Source organism: Denticeps clupeoides, chromosome 20, assembly GCF_900700375.1.
Source record: "Denticeps clupeoides chromosome 20, fDenClu1.1, whole genome shotgun sequence".
Classification (NCBI taxonomy): Eukaryota; Metazoa; Chordata; class Actinopteri; order Clupeiformes; family Denticipitidae; genus Denticeps; species Denticeps clupeoides.
In genome coordinates, this window is record NC_041726.1 from 4532069 (window position 1) to 4555785 (window position 23717).

General features: G+C 45.5%; 1 protein-coding gene across 5 annotated transcripts in view; it reads left to right on the plus strand.

The window, feature by feature from the left end:
* calcr (calcitonin receptor) overlaps window positions 1–23256 on the plus strand; it is a 38548-nt gene extending 15292 nt beyond the window's left edge. For 4 of the 5 annotated variants that reach the window (XM_028963332.1, XM_028963331.1, XM_028963334.1 and 1 more), the window contains exons 2-16: window positions 999–1064; window positions 2886–3045; window positions 3707–3814; window positions 4779–4882; window positions 4968–5124; window positions 5194–5304; window positions 5752–5864; window positions 6508–6599; window positions 9963–10089; window positions 13136–13289; window positions 14888–14948; window positions 15051–15117; window positions 16066–16284; window positions 16402–16443; window positions 19395–23256. In XM_028963332.1, coding sequence (XP_028819165.1) covers window positions 1020–1064; window positions 2886–3045; window positions 3707–3814; window positions 4779–4882; window positions 4968–5124; window positions 5194–5304; window positions 5752–5864; window positions 6508–6599; window positions 9963–10089; window positions 13136–13289; window positions 14888–14948; window positions 15051–15117; window positions 16066–16284; window positions 16402–16443; window positions 19395–19616 — 1782 coding nt within the window. In that variant the 5' untranslated portion in view covers window positions 999–1019 and the 3' untranslated portion in view covers window positions 19617–23256. The remainder of the gene's footprint in view (window positions 1–998; window positions 1065–2885; window positions 3046–3706; window positions 3815–4778; window positions 4883–4967; window positions 5125–5193; window positions 5305–5751; window positions 5865–6507; window positions 6600–9962; window positions 10090–13135; window positions 13290–14887; window positions 14949–15050; window positions 15118–16065; window positions 16285–16401; window positions 16444–19394) is intronic. The other variant, XM_028963336.1, reaches the window with a different exon arrangement.
* Window positions 23257–23717: the final 461 nt, after the last annotated feature.

Consider the following 23717-nt stretch of genomic DNA (forward strand, 5'->3'; position numbering starts at 1 on the left):
TTTATTTATCTGGTGCGCCGCTGCATCTGCACCTTCCCCATCATCTCCGGGCTCAGAACATGGTTTCCCAGGTGGGCGTGCCAGGGGACCCACGGTGCCGGCATCGTATTAAACGATTGCGGCCTCGCCGCCGCTCAGCATTTTTGTCTTTGGTTTCTCTGCTGTCTCCTTCTGCCTCTTTTCGTCACGGATAAAATCTGGTCCAAGGTTGCGTTTCGTTAATATGAGCGGTCAGCGCCTGCCGTTACAAACGTCTAGAGGAGCCCGTCCTCTCCCCGACCACGCCCGCTTACCACGGATTGTTAACACGGTCCTGCTTTGGATGGGGTGTAATGGGACAAATTATAGTGGCTTGTAGGCCATCATTAAAACGTCACCTATGATGGGAATTCGACTGATGGACATCCTGAAAAATAACGACAATGATGGAACAGCAGTGGCCTAGCGGTTGAGGAAGCGGCCCCGTAATCAGAAGGGCGCCTGTCATGGCTGCCCACTGCTCAGTCAGGGTGATGGGTTAAATGCAGAGGACACATTTCACTGTGTGCACCGTGTGCTTTACTTTACTTTACAAACACACGCCGTCGTGGATTTAACTCGGCACGTTTCGACCCTGCCGGCGTCCACCGAAGACTCGAGTAGATCAGGGACATGATGCACAATAAACCCGTCCAGCAGAGCAGCTGGGGGGACACCGTAATTCGACCTGTAGCCGCTGACGTGAGAAAGCACCTGGTTAAATGATTGGCGGTTTTAATGATTGATTATGATTGATTCTGATTTTTTTTATTTATTATTTATTTCGTAAGGCAGCAAAAAAGGAACCAGAAAAAAATTAAAACCAGCGGCGCTTTAATGGCTTTACTTGTTCAACACGCCTTGCGTGTCCAGGAAAAGGGACGCCGCCACGCTGGCCAAGCATAACTCCCGCCGAGGACCCGTCTCCTGCTCCTTTCCTGGACCCCGTGTGACACGCCGCTCCTCTCATTTGTTTCCAGGTGAGGCCGGGACCGGACGGCATGGGCCTGAGAGGGGGCTGCTGGCTCGCGGTGCTCCTCGCGTCGGTGAGTCTGGAAAGTTTTATTTAGTCTGCAGCCGGCGGGTCTGTTTGTTTGTCTGAAGCGTCGGGTTTTCCACCTTCGTGCAGCAGGTCTGGCGAAACCATTTGGAAAGTCGGTCGTGAGATGCAGATAGCGTAAAGCCCACGCCGTACCTCCAGCCTCAGGCCGTGGTCGGGCGAATTCCCCGGAATCTGGAGGAAGGATCAGCTTGATGCTTCTCAGCAGTCGTTTGGCTGTTAATTAACTGTTAATTGTGCCGGGTGAGCGGGACAAATCGGATAAACGGGACCGGTCCTTTCCCAAGAACATGCTGATCCTGATGCATGTCCACTGCCCCATGCGTCTAACCCCTGGAGGAGTAGTATTACTGCAGGGTCGTCCATGCATGTGTGTGTGTGTTTGTGTGTTTAAATCATCATCATCATCACACAATATCCATATGTCTACAAAAGCGTGTAGATGAATGTGGGACGTTTGCGAGTTCGACACGTGACTCATTCCTCAAGCAATTTTACAGATTGCAACTATTATTTTGACCCAGTTGCTACCGGACCTTTGTTAATGTTGCGCGCCACAGTACAGTGTGGGCCATTTATATGGATACAACTTAATAAAATGGGAATGGTTGGTGATATTAACGTCCTGTTTGTGGCACATTAGTACATGTGAGGGGGCAAACTTTTCAAGATGGGTGGTGACCATAGTGGCCATTTTGAAGTCGGCCATCTTGGATCCAACTTTAGTTTTTTCAATAGAAAGAGGGTCATGTGACACATCAAATGTATTGGTAATTTCACAAGAAAAACAACGGTGTGCTTGTTTTTAACATAACTTTCATGAGTTATTTACAAGTTTCTGACAACTTATAAAATGTGTTCAATGTCACCAACCATTCCCATTTTATTAAGGTGTATCCATATAAATGGCCCGCCCTGTAAATATATTTAGTCGTGGAGTCTGCCCGCTGAGGGACTGCAGCCTCACGTGGGTCACGCCCAGAATAAATGCGCCTTGACTAAATTGCTCCTCCGACAGGACGGCGAATTTTGGTAAATGGTAAAATGGGGATCAGCCATGTTAATAGGTGACCCTGCACCGCGAACATAATTCTATAAATGGCTCCTGTAACGGTGCATATTTTAGTCACTCATGATTGTGTAAAAAAAGACGCTGACATGGGTGGTGGCCTGGTGGTCGTATGTATGACGTCATTTACTTCAATGTTTGGAGTGACATCATATGTACGGCTGCTAAACTGCTACATGGGACATCGGTGTGGCCAATAAGACGTCCGTACCCCCAAATCGGATGTCCGGTTCCGGTTCGTGCTCTGTGAAGATGAAAGCAATTGCAAAAAGAATAAAAATAAAAAATGGAGTGTAGGAGGAGGGCAGGCGACCCCTGGAAGCAAGCATGGAGATAGTTCAGTTGGCGAGGTTTCAAGTTCGCTCGAGTACGGAGAGGAATGAGCCTCATGCCAGTGACAGTTTGCCATTTGAATATCGAGTTTGCTTGAATAGCACGCGTCTTTTTAAGCGCCACGCCCTGCTGGCATGAGTTGCTGAGAACTTTGTTGACGATATGTAATAAGGTCTTATTAAGGCGAAGTGGTATCGACACAAACCCAAGACTTAAGCCACATGCTTACTCAGAGGCAACGTCCTGAATGCTCATCAAAGGACGTTTTTCTCGTGCTTGAAGAACGAACTGTAAGCTTTTGAGCTTTATTCTGTGTTAATTGTAACAAACGCCCCGATCTTCCCTGATCCTGGGCTGAACCTGTGGGCCACAGCCTGTCATCTCCTCCAACGACGCTCTTTACAGGTTGGAGCTGCTGCAACCTCGGAGACGAGTGCCAAACCCACGGTGGAGGTTTCACTCCGACCTGCACTGGCTGCAATGGAGGGAGACAGGCCGACCGTGATGGACAGTCAGTACAGATGCCTTGAGCTGCTCGGTCGAGATGTTCCACAGAACCGATCTGGTATGTTCTGCTCTCCAAAACACCCGCCCTGTAGCTTAACATTATTTGGAATAAGCCATCTTCAGATGCTTCGTAAGTGGTCCACTTCTGACCGCTACCTTCGGGCAGCTACTTTCCGGACATTTTTGATGATAGCAGCAACGACAGGTTCTAGAACCTGAAATCATGTTAGACTAAAACGTTACTGACAGTTGAGCTACGTTCTGTTCGACACAATTCTCTCTTCGGCAAAATGGAGAATGTCCATGTCATTTGCAAAATGAAATGTGAGTTGCTGCATGATGTTTTGGTGATAATACCTCGACCGAAAAGGGCACCGCAGAGCTGGACCTACAGCAAATCGATTTCCCTTCCTCTGCATGCATACCGGGACAACGGTAGAACACTAGTCTGACAAAATGGCCAAGTTTGGACAGGTCCTGAAAGGCGCGGGGCACGCAGAGGGGCTACAACGGAGGCGTGAAGGTAGGAGGACAGGCGTCGTATTCTAAAAGCGCGTGTCTCTGTGGGGCGGCCAGCCTGCCCGGAGCCCTTGATCCCATTCAGAGCTCGCCGCTGTCATTCTCGGGGCTCTCAGCCGACGTCCGGACCGGGTCGGGAGCCGGTCGGGTGGTAATGCCGCGGACTGTCACAGCTGGTGTTGTGGTCTTCATGGGCACAGGTGCTTTCTGCAACCACACCTGGGACGGCTGGCTTTGCTGGGATGACGCGCCGGCGGGGACCTATGCCACCCAGAACTGTCCGAATTACCCGGGATTTGACAGCTCTGGTAAGAGATTTGTGTTCCACAGCAAAAAAAAAAAATAATAAGAAGAAAACTGACACGTTAGCATCTTGCTGTGGTTCCACCTACATTTTGTGCAATGAGCAGTTATCTGGTTTGTGACAGTAAAATCGTCCCCTTGTGTGCACTTCAGCATGGCTAAGAGTTTAATAAGCAAATAAATTCCATTTCAGGTCGCGCTACACGTTGTCCCCTGTCCAGATGGTGGCCGGTGCTTTGTCATTGGTCCATGGCGTCCTGTTCATTAAACCTGACGAGCGTTTTATATGCACAAGATTAATGAGAATTACAAAGAATAACTTTTGTGCTGAATAAATACAGTATGAATAGTTTCTGCCGGGGTTTCCAGCGAACATTCAGCAGACGCTCTCTCGTAACTTTCCCAGTTCTCCTCACCTTATCCATTAGGATACCATAACGGTGAATGTGGCTCCCAGCAGGCCCAGTGCGGCGAATTGAGGCGCTGCCAAGTGAAAAATTGGTGATCTTAGCCACCTCCCATGTTCTCTCGCTGCTTCTTGGGGTTCTGGAAGGGCCCGGTTCAGCTTTATTTGGGGACTGGAAACAATTTATTAGCTGCAGTAGGAGAAAGAACGGCGTCATGAAGGAACAAACTGGGAAGAATCGGATCCCCAAGCACCCTTTCTTTCTTTCTTTCTTTCTGGTATTAATAACAAGAGCAGGGGGGGGGCAACTTTTGCCTCCAGACATGTCCTTGAGATGCAGAGTGACAGTGAGAAAGTATTCCAGTCCATTATATAATTTCACTAATGACAGGATTATGGGATAGATTTGGGATCCATTTGAAATATATTTCCATAATAGCTGCATTTGTCCGGGCTGCAGATATTTGGTGAGATGGTGAAATGGGAAATTCCTTTTGAGTGTGTGTCATCGTAGGGACATCATCATAAATAATGTAAAATTGCAACACATTTTCCTTTTCCAGAAAAGGTTACAAAATATTGCGACGAATCGGGCAACTGGCTCCACATTCCCACCATTAATAAAACGTGGTCTCACTGTCTGGCGTTCTCCAAGGACAAATTAAAGGTACAGTGCAGATTTCAGCGGCATTGTAAATTTCACACGTTAAAAATGGCTTTTTAAACGTATTCGTTCATTTATCGTATTCTAGAGGATACCCACCCTTGGGTCACTAGAGCCAGACCCCACAGTCGAAACGCTCATCAGTCCTGTGGTTACTCAGAAGGTGGAGAACAGGAAGAAAATCATAGATGACCAGTACAAATGCTTCGAAAAGATGAACAGGGATATGCCTTACAACAAATCAGGTACCAAATCCAAACCCCGCAATCTCGCAGGCCTTGTTCTTCTCTACATATGTACACTTTGTACTTTAGGACCATACTGTAATAGGACCTGGGACGGGTGGATGTGTTGGGATGACACGCGGGCAGGAACCTACACTTCTCAGAACTGTCCCAGCTTCTTCCCCGATTTTGATCCCACAGGTAAGTACCTCCATTGTGACAGAGATTGACCTGTCCATTCAGGTTAATCCTGAGGACGCCTTTGGCCTTACAGTGCACAGAAAAATGAATTCCTTGACTTCCGCAGTTGGAAGCAGGCAAGATGCTTGTTACAGTTTTAGCTTTCCATTTAGGGCAGCATCTTTTTTAGTCAGTTTTCCCCTGATAACCATTTAATTTTTATGACCACAAGCAATAATGACACCAAATATACCATATATTATTCATTAAAACAACCACTATAATCACTTAAGATGCTGTATGTTCAATTAAGAAAATAATTTAGAGTTACAGGGCCATTTCTAGACCTGGAGAAAATCATGTACCAACCTTACCTCTGTGACAAACTAATATATAAAAACAATATCTCAAATCTTAGCCTCATGGGGCATATATTCATTTCTAATGTGCCTTTTCTCATTTTGCTAGAAAAGGTCACAAAATATTGCGATGAGATGGGGAATTGGTTCCGGCACCCTGATACCAACAGAACCTGGTCCAACTACACCCTCTGCATTGCTTACACCAAGGAAAAGCTGAGGGTAAGTAAGTGTGTGTTTCTCTGTGCTCTATAAAAAGACAAAGCACGAGGAAGTGATATTGAGCCCCAGGGCGTGTGGAGGATGTGCTGAGAACATGGGAATAGTTAAGAATGCTCAACCTTGGAAGAAAAAAAATATATAAAAAGGAAGCGATTGTATCTGAGCAAGAATAATTATCACCATAATCAGTAAACACACATGAACAGAGTCAAAAATAGTTTAGTGCCGATAATCAGATTGGTATCCAAACGGTGTCCAAAAGTTGTAAAGTAGGACAAAAAGAAAACTTTTCCCTTGACTTTAATTTCTGTTACATAGGTATTCTGGAATATAATTTATTTGATAGATATCTAACCATTAAAATGTTTACATGCAGTAAGAATCAAAGAGCATTCATAATTATTGACAACTATCACACTAATACAGATATAAATAAATGATAAAAGTTGGGTGAACCCTAACTCTCAGTTGCAAAGGCACAGCAGTATTTAGTATTTTATAAGGAACCGCCACCACTCCAAACAAATTATTATCTACTTCTACAAACGATTCCTTATTACTGAATAAAAAAGGAGATTACGAATGCTGACAAATTGTAATGCGTAGCTGCTGATCAATAATCCAATTCATATGTGTTTTGCAGATGGCGTACATACTGTACTACATGGCGATTGTTGGTCATGCTTTGTCCATAGCATCGCTGCTGATTTCTCTGGCCATATTCTTTTACTTCAGGTAAATATTATTTTACTTTGTTCACGCCCAGCTTGGGCATTCTCAGACATGAAAAAGCTCAAATTCCCGGATATTTTCCCATTTTTTTGCCTCCTGACGTTTTTATTGGCCCTGCCAAGGTGAGCCGGTGTCGTGACACCTCCCTCAGTCCTGGCTGCTACACCGGGTGATTTGTCTTCTTCCGGCAGTTGCGGTTGTTGATGATGATGAAGAAGAAGAAGCCGTCGGTAGATTTATTTAATCTGCGAAGCACTTGGTAGAGTGATTTACCATGCGGTATTAACACATTCATCATCCGGCCTCAACAGAAACGGGATTGAAGAGATGGATGCGCATTCGCTCTGAAGTGCCAGTGGCGAAGCCGACCCATGGAAATGAAATTTTCAAACTATGGGCTAAAAGCATTTTCTTCTGAGTTATGGTAATCATCGTTAGGCGATCGCTTCTGCATAAGCACAAGGATTTGCTTTTTCTCATAAAGCCTGATCGAGTTAGCATGCGTATTGTTGATGAGGACTTTGACAGGAGATGGTTTCACCGCACGTTTTTTTTTTTTGAAAACGGTAAATTAGCAGGATGAGTTATCTTTACAGTAAAACTTATTAATGGAGGGTTAAATTCGATTGGATGAAATGAATACTGGGAATACTGGGATGGCATGGGGGTAACTGCGGTTATTGTTGGGTTCGGATCGCTGCTGAGACGTTTCTTCTTCACCTTGAGCCACGTGTTCAAACCCCTGAAAAAAGATGTGGTGTGTGTGGGCTTGTTCGCTAGTGTAAGGCCGAAGGCGTCCTCAAGTCAATAGAGAAATCGCTTGCTAGTTATTGGTAAATTGCAGAAAAGAAACTAAATGTAATTATTTTTCTGTCACCCAGAACATGATCTTTGATGATATTTTAATAAAAGGACATAAAAATGGGAGGAGCCACTGGTGTCGACTGACAAGCGCTCACACACCCTATGTCCTCATTCTGGACAATTTAGTCCTGCTCCCGTCAGGACGTCACATGCTCAAGTTAGTGCAAGCAGTGATGCAAGATTATTACCTTGTTATTCATCGATCATCAATTCGACACAACACACACAAACCTGCTGAAACTGCACAAGTATGTAATCACAACTTAACTACTTAGCACTTAAATTAGATTTGGTTTCCTAAACATCTGTTCTCCAGGAGCAACTTTTCCAAGAATACCAAATTGAAAACGGCACAAATCTGGCAACATTAAACGCAAGATCCTGCCTCCTCCCTCCCCTGCCTCTTGTGGTCTTCACCTCGGTAAACCATGCATGCAGGAACATTATTAAGGCTTGTATTCAAGGCTTCTGATTGACAGTCAAGTGAATCTAACATGTCTCAAATACATACACCTCAAAAACATGCCCACTGTGTTAATGTGGATTTTTTCATGCGGGTTTGCTTGACTGGTGTAAACTCGACGAGCAGGTATAGCCGTATCAACATTTGACCTTTGGTCTCCACTTAATCTTGCTCTGTGCTGTGACTGATGGAACATTTATACTTCTCTGGCGAAAGCCTACCTCGATTCACAGGTCTCTGCGTCATTAATCTCACGGCCATAAAAAGGTGCACAATAGTGGAAAAAAAACAGCACGTTGAGACATATTTCAAGAATTAGAAGGTTCAGAACCGTTGATTTGCCCGACCGAATGTAATTACGGAGGAGGTGAGAAGCAAAAAGTGAAAGAAAAAAAACTGCTCATGAGTTTGTGAAGGTCAAAGCTAATCCGCACCTTTCAAAACGCAGCTTTAAATTTGCCCACGAGCTCTCATAAGAAAAAAAAAAAAAGTGTAAAAATCACCCCGGGGTACGCTGCTCTTGCATGTCCAGGGCCATCTACAGGGCTTTAGACACCCTTAGGAATATACTGGACTGAGTGACGTGGCTTTTTACCAGCTGAGTGCTGAGGTCTGTTCATGTATACAGGCCGCATTGCCGCGGAATATCAGAATATTCAGTAGGTACAGCTCTTAAAGAAACACATTTTTACGGTGAAGGCAAAGCCTTAACGTTATCTCATTGTTTCCAGACGTGAGGTTTATTGAGGTATTTGACAGTGTACAGCTGCACAATCCTCTTTATTTATGGCGCCGCTTAAACACTGCCAGAGTTTTTGGTTAAAAATACTCCAGTTATGACTGGAAAAACTATGCATCTTACTCCCAAACCCTGCCTGACCAGGGCAAATAGATCACTTATTTTTGGGTGTGATCAAATAAAAGGCTCTCATCAATTAAAATAATGTTTTTTTTTCCCTGTGTATATAGATGGCATATACTAAAGCCTTACATTAATGCCATTATTAATTGTTCAGTTCTCTCTTGTTTTGATTAAAAATAACCTAGTTATGGAATAAAGTGCAATATTTAAAAAAATAAAATAAATAAAATATATAAAAAAATATATATATATATAATTTTTTTTTTAAATATTGCACTTTATTCCATAACTATGTATATATAACATAACCTAACCATAAATATATATATATATTCCATATATATATATATTTCTTTTATGGAGCCATTTTAGTCAATGTTTAATTTGTTCTTATCAAGGCCATAGTCATGGAGTCAGCATTGGAGGGGACATCTAACAATATGCATTGAGGGACAAAACTGAGGTCTGAATGGATGGGTCACTGCCAATTCCCACCCCCAATCAAAAGGCAGATTTAAACCGCCAGCCTGCCTCCTAATGAGGTGAATTATCTGATGACCGCACTATCAGGCGGGCTTAAAATGGATGAATTTCAAAATGACTGCTGAAAAAAAGACCAAGAAATAACCAAAATAACACTGTTACACGAATCATGATAAATAAAATAAACTGTGAATATTAGCCATCTTCTGCCTAATTCTTGCTTCATATTTGGTTCCAGAAAGGACAATATAGAATACATACCATATATTATTATGGGAAGGTTCTTGGGATGTTGGCTGGCCAGGACGAGGTGGCATCAGGCTGATTTTGGCCTGGAATTGTCCTGCTCATGGTTCAAGTGACCTTTGTGGCCCCAGATAAGGAATGAGGAACAGTCTACTCAAGGCTCCTGTAAAAGATGAATGGCAATGACTTTGGGTCAGTGGTTGGCCCAGCAGATAAGGAAACGGACCCATATTCAGAAGGTTGCTGGTTCGAATCCCAATGTTGCCATGTTTTGATCCACCTGGACCTTCTTGGGTTAAAGTGAATTTAACAAGCGCTCGTCTGGATCTCCGTCAGCGCACAATAGTCTCGGCGAATGAAGAGGTTGTCCCTGAATGAGGGTCTACGCTGTGCGGTTGCCGCTGGTTTGAATTAATAACGATATTATCTCTGGCCTGGTTTTCCGCAGGAGCCTCAGCTGCCAGAGGATCACCCTGCACAAGAACCTCTTCTGCTCCTATGTGCTCAACTCAACCTTCACCATCATCAATCTCATCACCGTGGTCAACAATCCCAAAGTGGTGGAACGAAATCCAGTAGGTTACATCATCTGTCCGCCATAAATAGCCGAATTTTTGTTTCCCGGGGCTCGTCTTGCGCGGATTACACGTTCCCCTGCCACATTATTAATAATGTGCCATGTGTCTTTTGTCTCGTGTTGTGATGCACTCACGTATTCGCCCGCCAAAATCTGGTTTTGCTCAGCCGTGGGCTGAAGTGCAGTGGGTTTTTGTGACTTTATGAACATTAAATCCACTTCTTCGAGTTAGAATTTCACCGATATTATTTATGCCGGCTGACAAATTCTTTTGATCTTGCTGCAAGCATAAATCTGCCGTCATTTGCGCAGGTTTATATCTTAACGGGGATCTTGGGGAGGTCGTCTGTGCGAAAGTCGGTAACGTTCGGCCATTATCAAGTGACCATAAATCGAATTGAGTAGTAAGCACGTTTGGTTGGTTGGACGGGGCATTTTTGAAACTGGCTGCATTTAAAAATATATATTTTAAAAATCCCAGAGAATACGTGGATTTGGGATGTTTGTTGATTTGAATCACGCCCGTCTGGATGTGAGCGACGTTTTGACTGCTTCTCCTCTAATTCCATCGCTGCTTTCGCTAAAGGAAGCCTTCACGTCTGGAGGAATTAAAATAGAGACGTCTCCACGCGGTGGCTGGAGAGGGTCCGTGCCAGCGTATCCTGGGCTTGTCTGAGGTTGTTTTTGAATAGAAAAAAAATTCCAGAACTCCAAACTCCCGTCATGTCTGGCGTGTCAGGCAGCGTTCAGCAGTGGCCCGCCGTGATAATATTTGTCAGTGTCCCAGTCCTGCTTGGTGTCCTACGCGGTTTCTGGGTGTTCACCGGCCCAACGCGCTTCACCCCTGCTTGATCCTCGAAGTCGTTAATATGCCACACCTGGCAACCCCATTCGATCCGGTCAACGTTTGAACGTGTGCAGTTATTGGCTGGCAAAAAAAAGACAAACTTTGCATTTAGAACCTGAAGTACAATGGAGAACTCACATCATCAGAGCCGAAAGGAACGGTTTTTGGGGTAAAATTTGTACAGAAAGTCCCCCTACATAACAGCTACGTAACATTATAAAAAATTGAAAGGGGAAGCGAGTAACACCGAGGACCTCATTACAACGGCAACTGGTAGTGAGCTGGATCTCAGCAAGTGAACATCCCGTCCTTGAAGCTGGTAGGTCTGAAGCAGGAAAAAAAATGGCCGCGTGTAAGGATCAAGGGCCAAATTGTGATGAACCCTTCTCAAAAGGGGCAGAATCCAAGTCAGCAGAGGCAGGGGTGTGATGTTCTGAAAAGAAAAGGCCAGATCCCCGACGGCAACATTTCTCAACTTGTTCATTATGGCGCCGCAGTTGAACATGGTCAGCTCCGCGGCACCGTCCAAGCACTGGGGGCAGTGGTGGCCTAGCGGTTAAGGAAGCGGCCCCGTAATCAGAAGGTCGCCGGTTCGAATCCCGATCCGCCAAGGTGCCACTGAGCAAAGCACCGTCCCCACACACTGCTCCCCGGGCACCTGTCATGCCCGCCCACTGCTCACCCAGGGTGATGGGATAAATGCAGAGGACAAATTTCACTGTGTGCACCGTGTGCTGTGTATCACAAGCACTTCACTTTCACTTCTTTTTCCACTTTCACTCGTGGCCCTGTGATCTGCACGCGTTGCAGGTGTTGCTTTAGCAACGTGATGACCCTCCCACGCAGCAGCTCTCCAGGAAACGTGTAATTGGGGAGACAGTGGTCGGATGGGAGGACATCTTTAACGTCCGTGCCGGGTCGAGTTGGAAGCGGGGCACATTCATTAGTCGGCCTGCCGTGCGCGGTGTGCAAGTTCAGAGTGGGAGGTTAAGCAGGTTAAGAAGGCATCTGGGCTGCCTTTCCAACTCATATACACAAGGCTGGAGGCCCTGATAGCTGCGGCCGCGTCCTGGTGGACAGGAAGCACGTGAGACTGTGAAGCATATGGCAGAGAAGCTTAGAGGGCAACCTAAGAGCTGCATTTACTAATTAGTAATTACAAACATTACGTCTATTACTATTAAAATTAATGCAGTGAATAAAACTACTGTTAAAGAAGGATTTATCATCTTTATTCGGGGACTCACCGCATACACTATAAACTCATATACTCACATACGCAGGTGAAAACCCTATTGTTCAAAAAATATTACAGACAAATCTAACACATGCGTACGCATTGCACAAACAATACAAAAATATATAAATACATTATAATTTTTCTTCGTCTAGCACCTAACAATCTCTGAGCTCTTCACTGACAAGTTGAGCCTTATCAGGGCTCTTAGTTTGTAAACTCAATATTCTATAGAAATCGAACGAGAATTGCTGGTGTCTTCCTCTTGTAAGTCGCTTTGGACTTAAAGTAAAGTACTCACACCTACAGACAATCCAACTAGTCTACTCGCCTCACGGTTGTGGGAGGGAACCGGAGAGCCCAGAGGAAACCGACACCGACATGGGGAGATCCTGTAAAGCCGCTGTCCGGCCTTCTAACTGCTGATGAAATATATTCAATAATTCAGTTTTCAGCAATAACAACAAAAGGGAAAGAAAATGTGCTGAAATTATGCATTTGCGTATGTGATTACATTTACATTTACGGCCCTTTATCCAGAGCGACTTACAATCAGTAGTTACAGGGACAGTCCCCCCCTGGAGACACTCAGGGTTAAGTGTCTTGCTCAGGGACACGATGGTAGTAAGAGGGGTTTGAAGCCGGGTCTTCTGGTCCACTAGGCCACTACCACAAAAAAATGCTTCAAGTTTTCCAGATTAGTCGATGCATTAACATTCACGGCACTTATTTATTGCTGTTTATTTAATAAGTTTCTTAGAAATTTTGTCTCATAAAAACGTTCATCAGCTGAAGCGTTGGCCAGTTTATATCCGTCAGGAGCAGCTCGCGGCCGTGACGGAACCCTGCCAGTCGTGTTTGATGTTGGAGGCTACAGAAGCCCATGGATTTCCGGTCGGCTCTGGGGAACTGGATCTCTTGCTGACGCCGCCGCTCTCCGCGTCTTCTCCCTCCCGGCAGGTGGGCTGCAAGGTCCTGCACTTTTTCCACATGTACATGCTGGGCTGCAACTATTTCTGGATGCTGTGCGAGGGCATCTACCTCCACACCCTCATCGTGGTGGCCGTGTTCGCCGAGGAGCAGCACCTGCACTGGTACTACCTCCTGGGCTGGGGTGAGTCCGCCAAGTTCCCTCACTTCCCCAGACTCTTTTTCCCTCGACGCGCGTTTTCCCCTGACCTCTGACCTCCAACATCGTAATTCGGCGTAACGGGACGACTGGTAAACGAGCCCATCCGCAGCCAGGACACGGCACGCCAGGCGTCTGCCGTTTTAGGTCTAATTCCGGTGTTTTCTTCACGGACGGCTTCATTTCGTCTCCCGTTGCGAATCCCGTCCTGGACCCTGCTCGTACCTGGCAGATAAGTTGATACGGCGGCGAATAGGCGGCGGCCATTATTGAAGATGGCACGATGGCCCGGGGCGGCAGCGCTCAGCGCTCCAGGAAGACGTGGGCGGCGGCCAGGCTCCATCTGCAGACGGTCTGCTGAAGAGGCTCGCTGCCCGTCTCCGTTTGTTTTCGTTCCTCTTCGTTATTTTTAAAAAGCCAACAGAGACGCCGTCGCGTTGTTCATGGACGGAGATGAATCCCACGTTCCTAATTCTTCACATGGAACGTCGCCATTTTGACTGATGGAGCACACACGTCTGGAACAAGTGTGTTCACCTCGGATAATATTCCGAAAAAGTGGATCGTACATTACAAATTTAACTAAAACACCCTCTTATTTAAGAAATTAAATAAAAATTGCACACACGTTGAAGGAGATAGTTGCTCCCGCCTTCTGAATTGATAGGGGCTCTTACCTGTGATCATTTGACAAGAAACGGGTAATAAAAGACTTCCTTTGAATGCAGCGAAGTCTGTCGTGCAGATGTTTGGAGGTGTCGGTTACATTCACGGCCAGAGAGGACCGTTTTGGGCAAGCAAGTCAACGTAGAAAACTATAAATACAACGTGTCGACGGTGGCATCACGTAGTCCGGGGGTTTTGTTTCAGGGACCGGTGCCCTGCGAGGGTCGAGGTTCATCCTTGGAGGAAAAAGGATGAAAAGAAAGTTTCCCTTCGACAAGCCATGATGCCACGGCTCGGTGCGGGGCAGTAATATACTGAGTTAATTAGTGGACACAATCAGGAAATTAGGGACACACTGAACATGAATCTGCAGGACTGTCACACATGGCCATCCGACAACAAACCCAAGTCCACTGAAAACCCGCGGGAAGGAACAGATAATAACGATAAACGTTTGAAAAGGTCACCGACAACCCCGATCTGGGGACAATCGCTCCCCACATCACCGCCAAGCCTGAAACGAGCGTATTGCAGTGTAGGGGACATTTCAATTTGAAACCCGGCATGCTGGTAATGATGACCGAAGAATGCTGTGTGGGCTTGTCCTCTTCAGCGGGTTCTTCATGCACAGTGAAGTAGTCCGAGCATCGGAGTTAAAGGATTTTACTCTGGTGATCCTGGAGCTGAAAGGACCAAAACTGGTCCCGAGCACAATAATTGCATGGGGAGCCAATTTTGCTTTGTGTAAAAAAAGAACTAGGAAAAGGTCGATTTTTTGATAGAGTGGCCCATCTTTGTGGGATAAATGGTGAAAATTGTAGAAAATGAGGCCGGTTCTGCCACTGTTGACAGTAAAAAAAAAAAAAAAAAAAAAAAATGATGTAATGCTCTCACCCGTGCACCCTCTCTTTGTGAAGGATTCCCTTTGGTGCCTACGTCGATCCATGCTGTTGCAAGGAAGAAGTACTTTGATGATAAGTGAGTGTGGCTCTACTCTGCCCAGTTGTGGGACGCAGCTGCTCAAACTTGGATTTATTTAGGATTTATTCCTTTTTTTTGTTGTTGTTTTCCCTCTTCTAGCTGCTGGATGAGTGTGGAGACCCATCTACTGTACGTGGTCCATGGGCCAATTGTGGCAGCTCTTTTAGTGAGTCAGACCATATTAAAATTTCATAGAATATATTATACTATATAACATGGAACCATGGATTTCAGATGATATCATGATATCATCTGAATTTATTGTATATTGTGGAAGTATTGTGATCTCCCAGTCCTGGCACCATGACATTTACAGCATTTTTCAGAAGCCCTTATCCAGAGCGACACACAGTCAGTAGTTACAGGGACAGTCCCCCCCTGGAAGGGGGCATAACTAATCCGGGACTGTGGACGGCATTGTCACCTGTGTCTTGTTTCCTGCCTACATGTGATATCCCACATGTGACATCACCATCCCTGATCCTGAAGGGCTCTTGGTTGTAGCCTAGTGGGTAACACACTCACCTACGAACCAGAAGAGATGCAGTTGCAGGCCTAAGGGCCAGTGGTGGCCTAGTGGGTAAGACCCGTAATTGACCCGTAATTGGAGGGTTGGGGGTTTCGAATCTCAGCAAAGTACCATCCCCAAAGTACTGTCTTCCCTTTCATGGCTGCCATCTGCTCACCAAGGGTGATGGTTAAAAACAGAGGACACATTTCGTTGTGTCACCGTGTGCTGTGCTGCAGTGTTTCACAATGACAATCACTTCACTTCAAACAAACTTTAAAGACCACAAAGTTGTCCCTGTAACTATTGTCCCTGTAACTAGTCACTCTGGACGTCTTTTCCTGCTTATTTAGCTCACCTCCTGACTCAAACTCTCTGCTTGTTCACGAGTTGAATCAGGCGTGGCCCCAAACTCTGTAGGGATGGTGCCATCCAGGACCAGGGTTGGTGATGGTGATAATTTGGCGTTATTTTAAGAATAGTCCGTATTGCTGAAGTTAACTCGATGAATTGCGTAAAATTACATTCATGTGTTGTTGTTTCATCACATCACGGTTTGTGCAGGTTCGTCTTTCGGAGTTGTCTCTGATTTTTCCTCCGCTCCAGGTGAACCTGTTCTTTCTGCTAAACATCGTGAGGGTCTTGGTGACGAAGCTGAGGGACACCCACCGGGCCGAGTCGAACATGTACATGAAGGCGGTGCGGGCCACCCTCATCCTTGTGCCACTTCTGGGGATCCAGTTTGTCATCCTGCTCTGGCGGCCCGAGAACCGGCTCGCCGGAGAAATCTACGACTTCATCATGCACATACTAATGCATTACCAGGTCGTTTATCCTGCTTGGGGCACGCTGCTCCCTCGCGCCTCCTCCTCCTCCGACTTAACACAGCCAAGAATAATCACGCTTATTCATTTGTCTTTTTTTTATTTCCTTCTTCCACAGGGCCTGCTGGTGGCTACAATATTCTGCTTTTTCAACGGCGAGGTAAGAAGCAAGCCTGCAAATTACCTGTCAGTCAAACTGGATTATGCCGCTATGCATGAAATGCTTTAAACCTGTCTCAAGGTATACCCCGCTGATCGTTTTTATATGTAGCATCATTATACTTTATTGTAAAAGAAACCTCAGCGCAGGCCGAGCAAACATCATTCTGAGCCCTCTCGTCGTTTTAAACCTCCCAGTTTATCCATGCACACACACACACACACACACACACACACACACATATATATATATATATATGTGAACAGTATTATCAGCTTTAAACTTTATATATAGTTTAAATCCAAATCCAGTTTATCCATGCACACATTTACTATATTATATTGTTTAAATTCTGGTTTAAAGCTAAACAGTCACACCCGGATGTAGTCAAGCTACCGTTACATGCATCAATATTCTCTGCAGATGCACCACAGTTCCCGGACCCGGGTGCAGTGCTGTCTGCCTTTGCAAAATAAATGAAGCGCCCTGCGCATGTGAAGCACGCTGGGCTGTGAGGCGGTCCTGTTCACCACGCGACTTACTTTCCCACCAGCCAAATAGGTCACCCGGAAGAAATGCCAACAGTATAGTAAAACGAGCATCCTTCCCGCCCGCTGTCTACAACTTTAACAAGCCCCTGCCAATATGCCACATGCTTTTATTTTATTTTTTTTTAGAAATACCTTATTTCCTCCTAAAAACCTTATATTTTTTATCTTATTGCAATCCAGTCTGTCTCTTTTTTTTAGTTGCTTGCAACACTTCTTGCTGACTGCGGCGTCAGCAGACATCTCGGACGTAATGGAACCACGTCCACTGCCAAACCGAACATTCAAGAGCTTTAATTAAAGAAATCAGAGCTTCTGGTCTTACATTTGCTAATGTAACTCCCGTGTAGAGGAGCAAAAATATGGCCCTACGGCTTCGACGTTCTCACACTCGCTCGCTTTCCGTAACCACTGCTGCGGGGTCTCACAGCATTCACTCACACATGGGGCAGTGGTGGCCTGGCGGTTAAGGAAGCGGCCCCGTAATCAGAAGGTTGCCGGTTCGAATCCCGATCTGCCAAGGTGCCACTGAGGTGCCACTGAGCAAAGCACCGTCCCCACACACTGCTCCCCGGGCGCCTGTCATGGCTGCCCACTGCTCACCAATCACTTCACACTCACATTCCACCTAGGGCACATACCTTTGGAAGACAGGAGGAAACTGGAGAACCCGGAGGAAACCCACTGAAACACAGGGAGATCATCCAAACTCTGGGATTCGAACCCACAACCCCGGGACGTGCCGCTAACCACCACACCACCCTGGTCATTAAACGTGATGTTAATTTGGAACGTTGACGTCATGATCACATGACGAAGACAATGGCATGATGCGCCATTTTGGTCCGTTTCCGGGTGAAATCCATGCCGGTTTATTCACCTGCATCGCATGCCGTGTCGTCGGATCATAAATCTCGGCTCTCTCGTCACTTTTTATTGCCTCGGCGGTAAAACGGAGCATTTTAATGAGACGCGTCTTACGGTCCAACATGCGGCATTGCTTGCACTCGGTGGCTGTTGACTTGGTGGCGCTCGTGTCACGGCCCCCGCGCTCCAGGGGGTGAAGAGGTTGTGTGAGAGCCACGGCGGCGACATGGTCCAGGATTGTCTTTTCGCTCCTCGCATGACGTGCCGCGAACAATGCCGTGGCTCTTTCCAAAGACGGCCACAACCGAGCAACCAGCATGGGGTCCCTGGCACGGTGCCGGCTGTAGCAAATTAGTGGCCTTCGCCGGGACCCCGACAAGTCACGTTCGGAACATGGGACGTGATTCCGGCGGCCTGGAAAGTGGGTCAGTTATTAGCCCATGCAGGAGCAGCCATGTCTCATCAGCGTCACGGCGGCCCGCCGAACAATTTGGACGTGTCCCACGAACGGGTCCCCGTCTTTATACGGGATATAAAGGGCTCATTGACACACCCGGGCGGGTAATGATGTGTCCCCTTCTCCGGACCGGGCTGCCGGGCCGATGTGAGGCGGCGCCTGTGTACGGTATTTTTTCCTCTTTTAAGCGTTGGACAATTATTGTCCCTTCTGGTGCTGTTACAAGGCACCTTGAAACGCAAGCCCAGTTTTCATTATCACGGCAAAAAAAGGGCAATTTTAAAAAGCCGTGGAAGAAACAGAACAATGAAAAACAAAAGAAAAGGCCAATTAGCTTGTCATGTGTAGGTCTACATGGGATCTAGATGAACCTTGACTGCTGCATTTTAAGATACGGAGATCTAGATAAAAAAGAAATAAAAAGAAAACCCTTGAGAAACAGAAGCCACCACAGCCGTCGTCCTTGGCCAAATTAAATTTGCCACTTTTCGCCCCCAAACATCTCTCAAACTGTCAGCTCCATCGCAGTCGAGGCGGCTGGATCTTATCGTAGGATGGTGGCGTTCTGGCGAACACGTGACCTGAACTAAGTCGGATGAATCCCGAAATCTGGTTAGATGAGCGATTCTCGAAGCAAATTTGCTTACATTAGTTCCTATAATTAATAACGTACGTTAGATATTAGTGAGCTTGGGGTCGTGTGTTCGAATCTGGGCTCGACCTTGTGTGTCCCGTAGCCGGTTTCCTCCAAATTCCCAGAATACCTCCCGCCATCGAAATACGAGAATCGTATTTCGTACTTGTTGTACGAGGAGAAAGAGATGCTCATTGAGATGCAGATGCTCATTATCACGAGTGAATGATAAGAAGTGATGTTCACCATGAACCTTCACGACTGTTGGAAACCGTCCCCTTTCTCCAATTTAAGGAGAGACGCCAATCTTCAACTTTTTGCCTTGTTTTTAATTTATTACAGTTTGATCCATAAATAAGTAGTTGCACCTCAACATCGAATTGAATTTCCTCGTGTGTTTTTGACCACCTCACAGAAACCCACAGTCGCGTGTGTCCCCGTACAGGTCCAGGCTGTCCTGAAGAGGCAGTGGGTGCAGTACAAGGCGCAGTGGGGCCAGAGGAGGCGAGAACACTGCTCCATGCGCTCCACGTCCTACACGGCCACCTCCATCACCGAGGTGCCCGGGTTCATGTTCCACCACGACTGCAACAGCGAACACTTAAACGGCCGCCACGCCGACGACTCCGAGCTGGTGGCGCTAAAGACGGGAGAGACGTACGCCTGAGCCAGGCCGCGTTTCGTAGGCCGAGTGGACAGTCTGACCAGGGACACTGTCACCATTTTGTTGTTTTTTTTAAACTCTTCTACGGAACTGCTGCTAAAAAAAAAAAAAAAAATGAAAATGAAAATGTAGGAGCTGCGTTGGGAGTTTGTGGTGCGCATCTACGCTGCTAGGTGCCGGAGGCCTGAAGATGTTCCCCGAGGTGCCACTGCAGCCCTACCAGGACCTACTGGGACGACGGAACTCAACACCGTACGAAGTTTCCATTGTCCCTAAACGTTCGGAGGACGCCGGGTACGCGTTTCCTTTTTACCCCGAAAAACAAAGGGGGGGGCGGGGCATAGGAAGGACTGTTCAGTGCACAGATTTTAAATATGGATGCCTATTTAACAATGGAAAAAAATGATGTTTTCAAGCCAAGGTGGCTGTAAACCGGATCGCGGCGTAGTACGTTTTACTTTTACGATTAAAAGAATGTTTTTGAAGAAGGTGTAATTTTACGAGGCGAACGTTCGTTGAGGGTTCCTGTGGGCACCATTGCTTTGGGTATAACATGCTCAACACTACACGACAGCACTTTGGTCCTTGTTTTGTGCGTGTTGTACTTTTTTTTTGTACACGCCAATGTGGAGGAGCATAAATTCAGTCGGGCAGCTTGTCGTGGAAGGCCGTTCGGGGGTCACCCACCGCTTCGCCGCAAAGGAGCCTTGTCGGAGCGGGTTCGAGATGCGCAATGGCGACGACAGGGTAGAAGAAGCGTCGCTACAGAACCCTGCCTCGTGTGTGGTTTACCGCGCCGTACAGCAGGCCAGAGTGCGGAAATCATTCTGGAAATCGCTTCGGTTTTAACCGCCTGTCTAATCTGCAGTGTCCTTCGAAATCTGCTACCGAACGTTGTTCGGATATCAGACTGGTTGCACTGAACCTCAGCGGCTCCTTTTGTTATATATTTGAAAATCGTCCATAAGCTCAATTGTTCCAGCATTTCACACCCCAAAACATTTTTTTTTTTTGCAACCATCATTGCTGCTATGGTTATTGATTTTTAATAATCTTTCAATTTTTACTGCAGATAGAGTAGTTTGGAATCCGAAATTGAATTTGAATCATATGTCCAAATTATATTTAGAAAAATGTTTTAATATTATTATTTGTCAGACAGCATTCATTTTGGGGTGGAATATTTATTTTACTTGATCATTTTACCTCTGAATGATCAGTATAATGTTAATACTATAAACACTGAGTATATGAATAATTAAAAATAATCTATATATATAATTATATATATGTAATTATATATGAAATTTCCTTTTTTTTCCAGACACAATGTAAATGTCATTATATATTGCTTTGTAAAATGTGGCTCAGAGAATGGTTTTTAATATAATTTAATATAATGATGTTAATATTAATGTCAGCTTGGGCAAAAAAAAAAAAAAAAAAAAAGAAACACACAAATGCGGAATATTGGTTATGTACATCTTTTCCTGTCCTGGTTTATTTCTGAATTCTGATGAATGTTGTTCAGTTTTCACCTCATGGGTACAAAACAATGTTTTGTGTGTGTCTGTCAAGCAGTGACTTCCGTCTTAAACCAGACAACCAAATTTCTTTACGTGCTACAATTCTCATCTTCCCTTCGGATTGGCTGGTAATGACACTATCTGTCCCGTTATTACTTTAATAACTCCAGGCCGTCGTACTTTAAAACGGGTTTAATGAGTGTATTACAGCAGCAGCAGCAGACATTGGCATTGGTGCGCTTCCAGAAAAACGTGGAAATTGCACCGCGGAGTAAAGAAGTGATGGCGCAGCAGTGGACGGCTGGGACATTTCTGGTCAGGTTGGCAGCTTCGTTCGACTTCGAGCCCTCGCAGGTGCTGCCTCTGACAAGCGCCTTCTGTTCGTATCAAAAGTTCACAAAACGTACAAAAGCGAAGTATTCCAACAGCTGCCTTCTTTAGTATAAGAAATTGTGAAAAAGAATTATGGGCGGGGCAGCTCTGTTGAACGAACGATCAGCTGTGTTTCCAATCTCTTCACGCTTCTAGTCCTGGCACCAGTTGGCATCACCCCGTGGGTTATCACCCTCCGATGGGGACTTTTTGTAGTTTTTTTTTGTAGGCCTTCTCTGACATGCGAAAAGTAGCTAAAAAACAAAAGAAGATCCACCAACTACAATATTTAATCACGAAATCCAGTCGGAAGCTGCTTCTACATGCTGGTGGGATCAGTAGGTGCTACTGACAGCGAATTATTACGCTAATCGATCTAAAGGCAAGATTTGCTTCGACCACAAGATGTTACTTCATGTGCTGCTGCTTGATGGTGGTCTGTCTGGAATTTGTCCGTACAAGACAAAGGGAGAACAAAGCTAGCGTCAGGGGGGGGAAAAAGTGCTAAGATGAACCAAAACTTGAAATAAAGTCAAGTGTAATTGTGCCGCCAAAATCAAACAGGCGGCCAAACTTTTGCCACGCTCAGCGAGTCCTCGTGTGGATTTTAATCAGATCGAATAGACTGATGCCCAACGCAGCGGTTAGGCTGCAAGTTCGAACCCCGGCTCGGACCCTGTGTCGGGGGTTTTCTCCGGGTTCTCCGGTTTCCTCCCGCCATCCAAAGGCAGGTACACCAGGTGGATAGGAGACCCTGCACAGCCTGCACTCGGGATGGGCTCCGGCAGCCGCGACTCTTGAGCGAAAGAGAGTCGAGTCCAAGGGCTTCCCACTAAATGATAAATTCTAATCAGTTTGGATATTTTGAGCTGCATTTTGACAGAGGGCCAGAAATGGAATTGCTTTTCACTGCTGAAAGCTGAAAAGTACCATTACTGGACCCGACTAGCAGAAGTGAAACCTCCCAAAGTTTAATTAAGGGAGAATATGAAAGGAAAAAAAAAAAAACCCAGATGTCTGCATTGTTTAAATGAACACGTATAATACATGTTAACGTGGCACTTAGTAACCGTTCTGTTTACTGTAAACATGAGAATGTGCGATATTTTTACATCATGCATTAAAAACAAACAAACAAACTTCTCCGTTCTATAGAGATGAAGCACCTATGGAATAAATGTTGTCTAAAAGGGAGGGATGAGAGACGATATCAGGAACGTACCAGGGCTTCTCCACCGAAGGATGTCAATCACGTCCCAATTTAAACTTATATTACAATATAGTAATATGTTTTTTGAATTTCAATTCATTGTTTTGTTTTTTTCTACTGACCCTTGGATGATGATTAGTCGCTTTATAGTAGCTTGATTTAAATTTCATACGCTGAGTCCAATCAAGCTACCATAAAGGCCTAAAGACTCTTGAGCTCACGTGAGTGTGAGTGAGTTTCTCCATGCAGTTCCAGTTCCTCGGACATTGTTGGATTGGTAAATGCCGTGTATGCGTATGAATAAGCTGCTCGCTGAAGGATTTGTGTTGTTACGGTTAAGTTGTTCGCTGAGCGCTTCGTGTACGTTACGTGTGCCATGATTACACTGTGAAGGTATTTAAAGCGCCGTTTCTCATCTTGCCTGTTTTGCCGTCCTTGTGCGCCGTTCCACACACGACGAAATAATGAACTTGTTTTGTTTTTATTTTTCATTGCTGTTGAATTATCTTAAACAGAAATATATTTATAAAATGTGGTTGACTTGTCTTTCTTCTTTTGGATGCAAATTCAGAATCTGGACACACACACCTGCAAACTATTTTATAAGCGATACCGTGCTAAAGTTTACGGTCTCAAATCACTGACATCGGATTTTGTCCTTTGTTCCCAGCATGCACTGTGGCCGTGGACCAGCTTTAAAGTTCTTGTTTTAGATGTATTAGCTTTTAAAATGGTGTCATTGTTTTATTACATTTACATCCCTTAGATGTGCTTTTTTTCACAGAGACGCCGAGTGTTAATTATCTCAGAACAAAGAGGATCTTATCATGCAGACAACAATGTTCTCCTTGAAACAAATCCTTTAAATTATAATATGAGCCAACCAGGGCTCATTATTTACATTGCGGTATTAAAACCACATTTAAGACTGAAGGACGGACTCACTTGACAGAACGTTGGCATGAAGCAACAGCAGCACCAAGGAAAGACTCCACC